Here is a 15,031-nt window from a genome sequence, read left to right on the forward strand (position 1 = left end):
ACAATCTGCCACAGTGCAAATGAAATGTGTCAAAAAGCAATACTCACTTTTCCTACTAGTAATGTGCTATAATATTTTCTATTCTATTCTGCATCTTTCTAAACTAGTGGTTTTGATCCATTACATGGATTCACCACGTGGCTTAGTCCCACAGCTTCAAAACCACTGGATTAATGAATGTTACAGAAGTGTTAAAAACACACCGGTACCTGGAGCACCTGGGTGGCTTGGTTGGTTGGGCGTCCGACTTCAGTTCAGGTCATGATCTCACGGTTTGTGGGTCTGGACCCCGCGTCGGGCTCTGTGCTGACAGCTCAGAGCCTGCAGCCTGCCTCGGATTCTGTGTCTCCCTCTCTCTCTCTCTGCCTCTCCCTGGCTTGTGCTCTCTCTCAAAAATAAATAAAAACATTAAAAAAATTTTTTTTTCAAACACACCAGTACCAGCCTGAGAGCTTCCCTTGAACTTTATTTTTGAGAGAGAGAGAGAGAGCACTTGAGCAGGGGAGGGACAGAGAATCCAAAGCAGGCTCCAGGCTCTGAGCTGTCAGCACAGAGCCCGACGCAGGGCTTGATCCAACAAACTGAGATCATGACCTGACCCGAAGTCAGATGCTTAACCAACTGAGCAACCCAGACGCCCCGTTCTCTTTGAATTTCTTAAGACTCAAAAGATCCCGGAGGTGGGAAGGGGAGCAGCTTCCTCACTGCCGTCCTGCACGTGCAGGTTCAGGTTCCAGGCCCCAGGCAATAGCCAGAAAGCTCAGCAGGGATGGACAGACTTTCTGTTTCCTGACTGGGGAGGCTTCCTGGGCCCTATTCGTCTGTACAACTGGATTAGTATCCTGTGGCTGCCGTAACAAACCAGCACAAGCTCAAACACTGGTGGCCTCAAACACTAATATTCTCTTACAGATCGAGAGGCCAGAAATTCGGAATCCACTTCACTGGGCTCAAGTTGTCAGCGACACTGATTCCTTCTGGAAGCTCCAAGAATCTGTCTTCCTGCTCTTCCCAGCGTCTAGCGGCTGCCTACGTTGTCGGCTTTGCCCTTTCCTCATCTCCAAAGTGCACCGCTGTTCTCTGTCTCCACTATCACACCTCCTTCTCCTCCCACCCTCCCGCCTTCCCTTGTAAGGACCCTGTGACTGCACTGGGCCCGCCTGGATAATCTCCCCATGTCGGTCAAGGTCCTTAGCTTAATCGCACCTGCGAACCCCACTGGCCATATGAGGTGAGACATTCACAGGTTCAAGGGACAGCAGCAGACGTTTCAGGGGCCTTCACCCAGCCTGCTGCAATAACCAAGATAGGCTGAGGCAGGCACGTGCCTCAGCTGGAGGTGGAGGCCGAGGTCAAGGTGCCAGGTGTGACATCAGTTGCCACAACACAAGCACGCGGGAATAAACCCCCAAATGGACGCTGGGGTCTGAGTGGAGTCTGACTCACAGGGAGCAAGCCAAGGCTGGAGGAAGATTCGGGAGCTTTGGTTCTGGCTGACGTGGCGGTGAACCAGAGCCCTCCCAGGGGAGCAGCACACGAGCAAGTGCAGAGGACCAAAGGCAATTGGCAACAGAGATTTATTTAAACGGTAAGCCAACGGGCACAGCAGGTGGTGCGACAGCCCTGGGAAGTGAGGTCTGTCAGGGTGTGGGACGAGCCCAGGGCTGGCCACCGCCCAGGAAACGTGGCCAGTCCACTCTGGGAAGGTTGGTGGCAGCAGCTCCCAGCTCGGCCTGGGCTTCCAATAGATTAGTAAGTGATTTCCTTCAAACCTGAGGAGGGGAAACACACAATACTGTTAGCAGACTCACACTGTAGGGCAGAGAAAGCAGGCAGCGGCAGGAGAACGAGGCCCTGCTGGACCCCATGCCCCTGGCGACCGGCTCGGGGGCACGGGCCACACGCCTCATCGTGGCAGCTCTGGTCTCTGGCGTGGTTCGAGATCAGCCGCGAGGAAACAAGAGACTGGACAAGGCTGTGTGTGCAGGGGTGACGAGGGGATTAAGAGAGCACGGTCACAGCTCACGGGCTCTCTGCAGGTAACGCCCCAAGTCTACCCTTTCAGTAATGAACTCTGAGCAAGTGCAGACACAGGGTGGTTCTTCACCTCACACATACAGCACCCGTGTCACAAAGCTGCCCCTGACACAGAGGTGTTCGGTGTATTAAAAAACTTTATAAAAACTAGAATCAGGGGCGCCTGGGTGGCAGTCGGTTGGTCGTCCGACTTCAGCTCAGGTCATGATCTCACCGCTTATGAGTTCCAGCCCTGCATCAGGCTCTGTGCTGACAGCTCAGAGCCTGGAGCCTGCTTCGGATTCTGTGTCTGCCTCTCTCTGCCCCCTCCCCCCCGCAAGTCGCACACCGTGTCTCTCTCTCAAATATAAATAAACATTTAAAAAATTATAAAAAATGAAAACTAGAATCGGCTTCGCAGTATTCCGGACAAACTACGTTTCCAAAAGTGTGGGAAAGTTGAGTCAATCTGGACATAGTAGCCTCAGGACAGAATTTTTATAAAGCTGTTAAAATGATCCTCAGTGCAAGTTTTTCACAGCAAGGGGAGATGGCTGTCATAATACTGAATGGAGAAGATCAGGACTCCAAGTTGCACAGCACAGGAAGTCAGTTCTGCTAAAAAGAGCGCGGTAGCTAGAAAAAGAGTGGAAGGAAAGAGCTACTAGGGTTATCTCTGAGCGACAGGCACGCAGGCAATTTTCCTCTTCTTTTAGAAGCTTGTCCTCTTACGTTTTAGAAGCTTCCAAAGCCTACAAAGAATCACGTTGTTTCTAAAATTGGGGGGGGAGGAGAATGACAGTATAAAACCCCACTCATAAATCATTTTAAATAAAAAGACACATTTAAAAGGATTTTTTGGGCTGAACTGCTCGGCAAATTTATAAACTACTGGAATGATAAGCCCCAGGGAGAAGACTGACAGCTACATATCAACATGGGATTTTCGCACAGGAGAAAAGTTCTGCCCTCGCTCCGTCAAGTTCTGTGTTTCGTGTGGGCTCCCTGCCTCAGGCTGTATGTCATCGGACCGGCTGCAGGATGACCTCTGCAGGAAGTCTGAAGGGCGGCTACTCCAATCAAGGCCAAAACTGGGATCTAACATGGTCTCCACGAGGCTCTGAGGGATGACCCCCCCAGAAGAAGCGAGACCAACATGGGCCCCTTGTAAATGAGGAACTGGGTCAAGACTGAGGAAACAAGAAACACAGAGACAAGGATCCACGCTCCCTCCACAGCCTTCTTCTGCCAGGCTAGAGGACTTCACCTTAATCATAGGAGGTAAGAGGTGGGGCGCCTAGTGGCTCAGTCAGTTAAGTGTCTGACCTCGGCTTGGGTCACGATCTTATGGTTCATGGGGTCAAGCCCCACGTCAGGCTTTGTGCCAACAGCTCTCAGCCTGGAGCCTGCTTCAGATTCTGTGTCTCCCTCTCTCTCTCCCCTTCCCTGCTCACACACTCTCTCTCTCTCAAAAATAAACATAAAAAAGAGGCAAGAGGGAGAAATTCGACCTGCAGCTGCATGGGTTTGCTGGAGACACAGATGAGGATATATCCTCATCTGTGTCTAGGTTATGTCTAGCAAACCTGGTTATAAGGTGATTAACAAGACAAACAGTGGTTACTTTTATTAAGATTACTGCTTTCGACTCTCAAGGTCTTTTCCCTTCCAACTGAGGAAATGCCACGAGACTGCTAAAGCGTCGTAGGTTTGTTAGTGTGGTCCACATGACTTATTTGAACAATTCACCTGGTTTCTGTGCTATGAAAACACGGAGGAGGGAACAGCTAGTTTTCTCCACAGGCTCATGAACACACACATACGATACTCCAGTTTTTCCAGGGATCTTATATTCTTTGGAGAGAAAAAGGTCCCCATTTCTAGGTCCAATCAACAGATGTAAAACCACGTACCTAGTTCACTTCCTCCTTTGCTTGCCCAACAAAGGCAGTAATGTTTCATGAGCTGTTCAAGCAGCTCCATTTCATCCAGGAATTCAAGTGACTCTATTCTGGGGAGAGAATAAAAAACAGAGTATGAATTTATGCAAATGAAAATGAACATGATGACCGAAAGTTTAGGGATATGGAAAGATGTTCATATTTATACTAAGAGGAAAGAAGGATATGAAATAGTGCATATGGTATGGTTCCATTTTACTTTTGTTGTACAAAAATATACCATAAGCAAAGTCAAAAGACAAATGAGAAACTAGAAAAAAATATTAGTATACAAATGACAAAGGGTAGATTTCCTTGCCACGTAAAGAGCTGGTACACGTCATGAGAAAACCTGTTTTAATTTTTTTTTAAATAAAAAGAAAATTTTTTTTATGTTTTTTTTAAAGGAGAGGAGTGTGAGAGTAGGGAGAGGGACAAAGAGAAAGGAAGACACAGAATACAAAGCAGGCTCCAGGCTCTGAGCTGTCAGCACAGAGCCTGACGCAGGGCTCAAACTCACGGACTGCAAGATCATGACCTGAGCCAAAGTCGGATGCCCAACCGACTGAGCCACCCAGGCGCCCTCCTTTTTTTTTTTTAAGTAGGCCCCTCACCCAATGTGGGGCTTGAACTCACGACCCTGAGATCAAGAGTCAGTTGCATGCTCTACCGACTGAGCCAGCCAGGTGCCCCCCCCCACCCCGCATTTAAAATGTACACCCTTTCACTCAGCAGTTCTGCCTTTAAGAGTTTACCCTGTATGTACAAAGATGTACGTTCCAGAATATTGACTGCAGCCTCACAGCTGCATCATAGCTGTAACCGAGGAGAGCTGTGTTCAAGAGGTTAGGGCGCACTCACACAACTGGAGGATATGCAGCTATCTGAAAGAACGCGATGGGTCTGTGTGCACCGACCTGGAACAGTCTCTACGGCTCCCGTGGAATTCAAAAAGCAAACTGTAGAGTAAATAACATGCAGAGTGCACTACTATCTACGTAAAGAGCAAGTGGGGGACATACGTGCTCCACATGCATAGCTCACTTCTGGAAGACACAGGCAAGGGCACTTGTCTCTTGAGAGCAGGTGGTAGACTCGTGGTGAGGGGAGCAGGATGGAAGGGTTGGTCTTTGTACTCCACACTGTCGTCTTCTGTTTTGTTTTATCATGTGCTTGTATGATTTTTTTCAAAAGAGCATTTAAATAGAAGCTTTAAAATATACACACAAAGAGGCGCCTGGGTGGCTCGGTCGGTTAAGCGTCCGGCTCTTGATTTTGGCTCAGGTCACGACCTCACAGTTCATGGGTTCAAGGCCCTCACCTCGGACTCTGCACTGACATCATAGAGCCGGCTTGGGATTCTCTCCCTCCCTCCCTCTCTCGCTGCCCCTTCCCCACTCGCGCGCTCTCTCTTAAAATAAAAATAAGTTCAAAGAAAAAATCTGCAGGCAGACTTTTCCCCCTCAGCAGCCCTTGGGCAATGTCATCTCCCTCCTCCAAAACACAGGGATTGTGCAGAATTGCCACTGCACAGGGTGCTCTGGGAGTGCGTGCGACAGTTGTGACTGCTCGTTTTGACCAAAATAACCTGCTCTGGCACAAACTCTATCTCCGTTAGTGGCTAATGAGTTCCTCTCAAGGTGCTATGGTTTAGCCTGTGTTAGCAGACTAACATGGTTCAAAATATATCTAGTGAGGGTTGGAGGTTTGAGGTTTGTTTTTGTGTTTACATTAAAGACAGTTATGGGGGTGCCTGGGTGGCGCAGTCGGTTAAGCGTCCGACTTCAGCCAGGTCACGATCTCGCGGTCTGTGAGTTCGAGCCCCGCGTCGGGCTCTGGGCTGATGGCTCGGAGCCTGGAGCCTGATTTCGATTCTGTGTCTCCCTCTCTCTCTGCCCCTCCCCCATTCATGCTCTATCTCTCTCTGTGTCAAAAATAAACAAACGTTAAAAAAAAAAAAAAGAAAAAAAAATTAGTTATGTCTTTAATCAATCAAAATTGTTCGCCGTGAAACTAACTCTCACCAATCCGCACCTGGTCACTTCAGCTTGAGGCAATCTGCTGTAGACTTCCATCATGTTGACGGCTGATGCTGTTTCCCACCCATTCGACAGGAGCCGTTCTTTCTAGAATGTACAGTGGAGAGAAAAGGGAAGGCATAAGGCACCGTTGTACAAATACAAGGCACTCTTGGAGCACATGAGAATTTCTCTTAGATGACTCCTTTCTCAAAAGCCCATCCCGGCCCCCATCTTTCTTCTTTTTCTTTCCCAATTTTCTACACCGAACATGCATTGTTGTCATGGGAGAGAAGTCACTAATGTATATTTAAAGAGAAATAAAGGAAGGAACTTCTCCGTGAGCAAGAGTGTTTGACTGCGTTCGAGGGGTAATGCGACATATCTCACCTATTTAATAGGGGCAGGGCTGGGTGGTGTCTCTTCAGCAAAAAAAATAAAAGAAAAAGAAAAAAAGAAAAAGAAAAAACCAAACAAACTAAAAAACGATAAATAAAAGATATTTAAAGTCTCTATTACAGATTTTTTTTTTTTTAATTTTTTTTTTTCAACGTTTATTTATTTTTGGGACAGAGAGAGACAGAGCATGAACGGGGGAGGGGCAGAGAGAGAGGGAGACACAGAATCAGAAACAGGCTCCAGGCTCCGAGCCATCAGCCCAGAGCCTGATGCGGGGCTCGAACTCCCGGACCGCGAGATCGTGACCTGGCTGAAGTCGGATGCTTAACCGACTGCGCCACCCAGGCGCCCCTCTATTACAGATTCTAAGAAATGTAAGGGATGTGTCAAGTACAAAGTTTGGACCGTGTTTGGATCCTGTTTCAAACACACCACCTATAGAATTTTTTTCTTTTTTTTTTTTTAACAACTGGGGAAACCCAAACACAAACTGTGGAGTGGGTGCTATGGAGGAGTTTCGGCTGATGTGTGAGGTACAATAATGATGTTACCATTATCCCGGGGTGGGGGAAGAAAATGCTTACTGGTAGGAGATTCACATGGAAGTATTTATGGGGGTAATGCTATACTCTCTGAATGTGCCTTAAAATATTCCAATGACAACACCGACAAAAAATGGGGATAAATAAAACAATATTGAAAAATGTGAATCACCGAAGTTGGCTGATGGGACATGGTTTTCATTCTACTGTTCCCTCTACTTTCATGTTGTTTGAAAATATGCATACTGAAAAACTGGAATAATAGGGTATGGGAAATGTGAATGTGTATTTTCCAAACCAAGATGGCGGCCCAGGTCTTGGACTTCTTCAGCGTGATGCACCAGTGGCCCACATGGAACCCCAGCTGCCTGTTCAGGTGGGCACTCGACAGGGCTTCTCGCATTCTCTGATCTGAGAAGGGAGTGTGCCCTTCCCTGGGGGGGTTAAGGGTACCAAAGGATGTCCCCGCCCTGCTCTCCGACCTGTGACTCTAACGACTTGCAGGTCTCCACTCCCGCCAGGTCACACTGTCGCCTCTGCAGGTTTTCGATCATGATCTGTCCGAACCGGTCGTCCATGTTCACCTGGGAAGGGAAAGAGGAGGCTGGGCAATGCCAGAAGGGCTTCTCGAATACGCAAAATCAGACAACAGTATTCTGTTTCTGAGCCGTCAAGGCCGATGTTTGCTAATACCCAGTGCAGTCAACGGAGTTGGGTGCAGGCACGGCACGCAGGGCCGACGAGAGCGTCGTCTGCTGCCGCCCCCTGCGGGGCAACCGGGCGGTGTGCGCTCGGCCTGGGAGCCGGTCAGACCACTGACCGGCTGCTCCACAGGTAGACTCCCATGTGCACGCCAGGTGCAAGAGGGTTTACTCCGCAGCATGATGTGTAACGGGCCCTATGACGGAAAGGACTCACATGCCCATCCGCTGGGGTTAAAGCAGCTGTGGCATGGTCGTTTAATGAAATATTGCATTGCCATGAAAACAGCAAGAGGACATCCAAGTAGACGTAGGTACAGATGTAGACACACATACAGACACAGATACAGATGTGGAATGATTCTCAGATAACAGACTCTCGAAAAGTACAGTACAGAGGGATGTGCATAACATGCTCCTGTCTGCCCTTAAGAAAAAAAATCTCTAGCTACATTTACATATGCACAGAATAATTCTGGAATCTGGCAGTGTTGCTTCCCAGGTTGGAGGACTCACTAAGGTCCGGGGTAGAAGAGAGACTTACCTTTCCCTGCATACCCTTTTGTACTATTTGATTGTTTTTGAAGTTTTGCATGTGGTGTTATCTAATGAGAAACCATTTAAAACCCCCTTCTTACAATGTTTATTCTTTTTTGAGAGAGACAGAGCATGAACGAGGGGAGGGGCAGAGAGTGAGGGAACCACAGAATCCGAAGCAGGCTCCAGGCTCCAGGCTCTGAGCTGTGAGCACAGAGCTCGACGTGGGGCTTGAACTCATGAGCCGTGAGATCATGACCTGAGCCAAAACCAGATGCTTAGCTGACTGAGCCACCCATGTGCCCCCCATTTACCACTTCAAAAAAACCATTAACGTATCTATACGCACAAATGTCACAAAACGTACGTGATACACTGCACACTATTATTACTTTGTCCCAAAACGTCAACAGTTTACTATACGAAATGATTCCCAGAGCTCCTGTGACAACGGTGGCAGGCAAGAAGCAGCATCCCTCTCTCTCGGTGGACGTGTGAGGCTTACGTGGCACAGATGGTCACACTGGGTGCCTGTGAGCACGTGCTCCATCGTCTTCCTGCCTGGGTCTGAATCCTGGCCTGAAACTTACCAGCCGTGAGGCCGTGCGGCCGTGGGCAGCAAGCTGTCCAATCCCTCTGTGCTTCGGTCCCCTCACCGGCCACACCCGCCACACCCTGGTTACTGTGACAAGTCGGTTAATACAGGTCACACTCATGGAAGGTGCCTGCTATATAGCAAGCAACTTCTACAAGTTCGCTACCCTTATTATATCAGTACTGAAATCTGCATCACTCAGGGCGCCTCGGTCGGTAAGCGACCGACTCTTGATTTTTGGCTCAGGTCATGATCTCACAGTTTGTGGGTTTGAGCCCCGTACTGGGCTCTGTGCTGACAGCATGGAACCTGCTTGGGATTCTGTCTGTCTCTCTTTCTACCCCTCCCCTGCTCGCTATCTCTCTAAAAAATAAATAAATATATTAAAAAAAAAAAAAATTTCATCATTCATGTGATTTTTGTCATTTTAAAATACTGATTAGAAATTCATGGAAGGCATGTGAGCAATTAGTACACCTGAGGAGGCTGATGGTTTGCATTTGTCAGGAAATTGCTGAATTAAGTTAAAACGGACACATCCCCAGGCTTGCTCCCAAATGACTGGGTCCGTGGTCAAGATTCACTTCATCCACCATTGCTATATGATGTTGAATAAGAGAATGCACGAATGAAACAAGGTGAACAGAGCAGGGTGAACACCCACAATGTGTGAAAACAAAGAATTCAGGAGCACCTACGTGGCTCAGTCGGTTAAGCGCCCGACTTCGGCTCAGGTCACGATCTCACAGTTCGTGAGTTTGAGCCCTGCATCGGGCTCTGTGCTGACGGTTCAGAGCCTGGAGTCTGTTTCAGATCCTGTGTCTCCCTCTCTCTCTATCCCTGCCCTGCTCGCGCGCTCTCTCTCCCTCAAAAATAAACAAACGCTAAAAAAATAAAATAAAAAAAGAAAGCAAGCAGAATTCATTTTCCCCAGTCCTGCTATCCTGCAAGCAAAGACAGATTCCCAGGACTTACAGAAGCCAGATGAGGCCAGCTACCATTATGTCCACTCACCAGGACTGAAGACTGAGTCTGAGGAATGCCCCCAGTTACACAGAGGGAAGGAAGAAAACTCAACCGAGAACCACCTCTACGGGAATGTGGCCTGGAGCATGAAGGGGTGAGAAAGTCAACCAAGGTCTAGCCTTAGATCTGTCCATAATTATGTGACACGGGGCAAAGCCTTTACTGCTCTCATCCGTAATGGAATTTAAAAATAAAATGAGATGAAAAAAATAAAATCAATAAAGTTAAAATGAAATAAGCAATAAAATTAGCGCCATGTATTCAGTCACGTGCCTCCTGCTACACATCATCTCATGAACTCCCATAATAGTCCAGAGAAGTTATCCCTTTAGAAACAAAGACCTGGCGGGGGCACCAGGGTGGTTCAGTTCCTTGAGCGTCTGTCCAACCCTTATTTCGGCTCAAGTCATGATCTCACAGTTCGTGGGATCAAGCCCCGCGTCAGGCTCTAGGCTGCCAGCACAGAGCCTGCTTGGGATTCTCTCCACCCACCCCCACCCCCACTCCGCTCCTTCCCTCCTCATGCTCTCTCTCAAAATAAGTAGTGAACTTTAAAAACATATCAAAAACAAAAACAACGGGGCGCCTGGGTGGCGCAGTCGGTTAAGCGTCCGACTTCAGCCAGGTCACGATCTCGCGGTCCGTGAGTTCGAGCCCCGCGTCGGGCTCTGGGCTGATGGCTCTGGGCTGATGGCTCAGAGCCTGGAGCCTGTTTCCGATTCTGTGTCTCCCTCTCTCTCTGCCCCTCCCCTGTTCATGCTCTGCCTCTCTCTGTCCCAAAAATAAATAAAAAAAAAAACGTTGAAAAAAAAAAAAAAAGAACAAAAAAACAAAAACAAGGACCTGGGGCTCAGAAAGATCCAAATCACAGCTAATACCTGCTCAGCAGCTGGGCAATTCTGAAAATGCTCTTGTACAAATTAACTCACTTACTCCTCACTACACCCTGTTAACGTCAGGACTGTTATTATTTTCATTTTCCTGATAAAGAGACGGCACAGAGAGGTTATGAAACTTGTCCAGGTCACACAGCTAGGCAATCTACCTCCAGAGCATGGATTCCCAACCACCCTACAATTCTGCCTAAGGGCACCCAGCCAATCATAAGAGCCAGGGCCGGGACTCGGACCCACGCTGAATAATTCCAAAGCTCTAAAACAGAACCCTTCCCACCAGATCAGAGGAGAAAAACAGGCAACCAGCGGGCCAAACTCGGGGATCTTACAAATTAGGAATTTTACAGTAAAATTCTACACTGTAGCTTCTCCTGAAAAATTGGGGGTTCTCAACTCCAGGCTCCCATGTCCACATGGGAACAACGAGGTGGCACTGAGCAGGGGTGAACTGTGGTTCACCACAGTCCCCAGCACTCCTGTCTACTTTATACCTGGCCAACTTCCTCCACTGCATCACCTGCCTGCCTCAGAAGGAATCAGGGTTCGCTACCCTGACACCCATATGTTAGCCAAAATTCCTTCCATCGCGATCTATGACTCTATAATTAATACAACGGTAAAATGTGAACTCTACAAAGTTTTTGTAAAGGCCAAGAGAGAAGTTCCAAAAACCCTGGCTGCGAGTTTGCAGGAAGTTAAGAAATCAGAAACGCTGGGAATTGCTAGAATCGATTTAAAAAGGAGATGTGTGTGTGGCCAGAGGCGGAAGGAAAAGAGTGAGTGGAAATTTATACTGAGGTTGCTCAGAGAAGGTTAGCCAGCACGCGAACGCATACAGCACGCAAAGGTCTTGAGCTTCCTTTTACCTGTTCGTAGTTTATGAACATAGCTGTCTCAAAACTGTTAGCTGCCCACTTGAGAAGGTTGGCTGACTGCTCCGGAGTCATGTAAACCAGCACACATTCCGTTATCAGCAGTGTTGGCAATCTTCAAAGAAGAAAAAAGGCACATAAGTATGTATTCATCAAATCGGGACTCTAACGGCAGCCACGGATAGTGCTGGCAGGGCAGGAAAACCCTGGGGTGCACGCCGCAGGAAGAGGAGAAGCCCCGAATAGCGCGTCAACTATCAGGGCGTTAAGAGGTGGAGAGCCCTGTTGTGACCCAAAGTTTCAGACCGTAACAACGTGAGCACTGAGCAAGGTTTTGTCTGGCTTGCTCCAAATTCTCCCCCGGCATGCCCGCACATGGTGACGAGGTGGCCCTGCAGACCCCTTGCTCCGAGGTAGTCTAGTTCCCTTCCCCTGGAATCTGGGTTAGGCCTGTAACTTGCTGTGGCCAACACAACAGTAGCAAACAGGACGCAAGCGGAAGCTGAAAATCACTTGCACGCTGGCCCTTGCCCTCTTGCTCAGAAGCCTGAACCAGTGTGGCAATGAACCCAAGCTGGCTTGCTATCGGAGGGGAGGCCCTGTGCGTGAGAATGAGGCATCCGCATAGGAGGGAACCCCAGGGGATCTCAGCTACAGGAGTGAACCCCAGGGAACCTCAGCGGCAGCCGGCTCCAGTGGAAGAACCGCCCAGCTAAGCCCAGTCCAAATGGTCAACTCACACAATCCCGAGCAACTTGTGAACTGCTCTGAATTGTGAGTTGTTCGAGACCGCTGAGGCTGCAGAGATTTTGTTACACGTCAAAAGCTGACTGATAAAATGCAGAAATACTGCTATCCCTTCAACAGAATCTAATTCTTCTTACACAGACTTTTATCATCAAGAATTAAAAACAACACCAACCATCTTCAGCAAATGACACACTAGTATGCGGTCTGAGTTACCAGACCCGAAGTAACGAACAAATTACGAAACAGGAAAAGCAATCAACTCCTACAGAAATCTCTAAAAGCTTTACATGTTGGAAGGGAACACAGGCAGCCCTAAATTATGTGAGCTCTGCTGATTTATTCCTGCTCCTTCCGACTCCTTTACTGGATCCTCCTCCTTCTCTGCCCCTTTACGCTGCTGTTCCTCCTTACGCTGCTGTTCCTCCTTACGCTACTTTTCTCACAAAGCAAGTAGGTTATTTTTGCCTATTTTTATTGGCGGGGAATTTCAAAACAAGTGAATTGTCTGAACTGAAAATACCCAAGAAATTTGCTGAAAAGAACATCATGTACGTTAGTGTCAGAATGTAACCCATGCAGTTAGACTCAGTGCCTGGACTCATGATCGCCAGAGAGAAAGGCTACCCACAAATGCTGCTGGCTTTGACCTGACAGTCCCAACTCTCCACTGTTACTGTTTATCAGGATTTCCTTTTTTTTTTTTTCTTTTTTTGACAAGGAAATGTTGTATAACTCAAGTGACTTAAAAATATACACCCAGGGGTGCCTGGGTGGCTCAGTCGGTTAAGCATCCAACTTCAGCTCAAGTCATAATCTCACAGTCCATGGGTTCGAGCCCCACATCGGGCTCTGTGCTCACCGCTCAGAGCCTGGAGCCTGCTTCGGATTCCGTGTCTCCCTTTCTCTCTGCTCCTCCCCGGCTCGTGCTCGCACTCTCTCTCAAAAATAAATAAACACTAAAAGAAATTAAAAACATATATCCAGGTGCGCCTGGGTACCTTAGTCAGTTGAGCATCTGACTCTTGATTTCGGCTCAAGTCATTTTCCCAGGGTTATGGGATTGAGCCCTGTGTTGCGCTCCATGCTGAGCATGCAGCCTGCTTGGGATCTTATCTCTCTCTCTTGTTTCCTCTACCCCTCTCCCTGACTTGCACATGCTCTCTTTCTCTCTCTCTAAAATAAAAATATATGTATGTGTATATAAATACACACACACATATGTATGTATATATCTACAAATGCTCTCTGGACCCAACTGGGTCATGGTACAAAGAATGAGAGAACTAAATCCAGAGGATAGACAATGAAGTCCAAGTTGCAGATGAAGTTGAAAATCAGAAAGAAAAACATTTAAAAGAAGTTTAAAGTAAGCAATTTTTTTTAACCTAAGTCTAAAACCCCAGATTATATCAGTAGAAATGATTAGAAAAAGTGAGTGAGTGGAAAAAGTTTCACAACCTGAATAGGTTGGTAATTAGAGAAAAACAGTTCCAAAAGCATTTTTATTTATTTAAAAAATTATTTAAATGTTTGTTTATTTATTTATTTATTTATTTATTCATTTTTTATGATTTTTTTTTCAAAGTTTATTTATTTTTGGGACAGAGAGAGACAGAGCATGAACGGGGGAGGGGCAGAGAGAGAGGGAGACACAGAATCGGAAACAGGCTCCAGGCTCTGAGCCATCAGCCCAGAGCCTGACGCGGGGCTCGAACTCACAGACCGCGAGATCGTGACCTGGCTAAAGTCGGACGCTTAACCGACTGCGCCACCCAGGTGCCCCTAAATGTTTATTTATTTTTGAGAGACAGAGCACAAGCAGGGGAGGGGCAGAGAGAGGGAGACACAGGATCTGAAGCAGGCTCCAGGCCTCCAGGCTCCAAGCTGCCAGCACAGAGCCTGACGTAGGGCTCAAACCCACGAAGCATGAGATCATGAACTGAGCTGAAGTCAGATGCTTAACCGACTGAGCTACCCAGGTGCCCCTCCAAAAACCTTTTTAATGTAAAAGGCACCGATTATTACATACGGTATTACCACATGGGGAAGCCAGGTGAAGAAGGCTACGTGGGAATTTCCTGTACAATTTTTGCAACTTTTTTTACAAATTTGAATTATTTTAAAATGAAAAGGTAAACACATTTACAATATATTTTTAAGAGGCAGCCATCGCCAATATTAAAAACAGGATTAATACTTCTCAGAAGAGAAATCTAAGCGAAGCAAAAACAGCCCACAGAGGAAAACACAGAGCACAAATGAACCCCAGAGAATTATGGATGTAATTCTAATGCTTGTGATAGCCGCTGTTCCTTATCCATTTTGTAGATCTCCAAAAGTGAGGCAACCTTGCCTATCAAGAGCTCCCCTGATTAATTTTTTTAAAGTTTATTTACTTATTTTGAGAGAGACAGAGGGCAAGCAGGGGAGGAGCAGAGAGAGAGGGAGGGAGAATCCCAAGCAGGCTCTGTCAGCACAGAGCCCAACGTGGGGTCAATCTCATGAACCATGAGATCACGACCTGAGCCGAAATCAGAAGTTGGATGCTTAACCAACTGAGCCACGCAGGCATCCCAAGAGCTTTCCTGATTTGTAAGTGATTATTTTCCTGGCTATTTAGCACATTTGCCCAAATGGTGTGTTTCTACGTTCGCAGCGGGTTGCTGCTGGTTACCACTGCAACTGTAATAATCTACAGATTATAGCTTATGCGCCAATTTCCGTTCAACTGCTTTCACA

At 47.4% G+C, this 15,031-nt stretch overlaps 1 protein-coding gene across 2 annotated transcripts in view; it reads right to left on the reverse strand.

The window, feature by feature from the left end:
- Positions 1–1,561: 1,561 nt before the first annotated feature.
- Positions 1,562–15,031, reverse strand: part of LCMT1 (leucine carboxyl methyltransferase 1) — a 42,313-nt gene continuing 28,843 nt past the window's right edge. For both annotated transcript variants that reach the window (XM_047838396.1, XM_047838397.1), the window contains 5 exons: positions 11,537–11,657; positions 7,398–7,499; positions 5,991–6,082; positions 3,930–4,027; positions 1,562–1,772 (listed from right to left, as the gene is read on the reverse strand). In XM_047838396.1, the coding sequence (XP_047694352.1) occupies positions 1,750–1,772; positions 3,930–4,027; positions 5,991–6,082; positions 7,398–7,499; positions 11,537–11,657 (436 nt within the window). In that variant the 3' untranslated portion in view covers positions 1,562–1,749. The remainder of the gene's footprint in view (positions 1,773–3,929; positions 4,028–5,990; positions 6,083–7,397; positions 7,500–11,536; positions 11,658–15,031) is intronic.

The sequence above is a fragment of the Prionailurus viverrinus genome, chromosome E3, assembly GCF_022837055.1.
Source record: "Prionailurus viverrinus isolate Anna chromosome E3, UM_Priviv_1.0, whole genome shotgun sequence".
Classification (NCBI taxonomy): domain Eukaryota; kingdom Metazoa; phylum Chordata; class Mammalia; order Carnivora; family Felidae; genus Prionailurus; species Prionailurus viverrinus.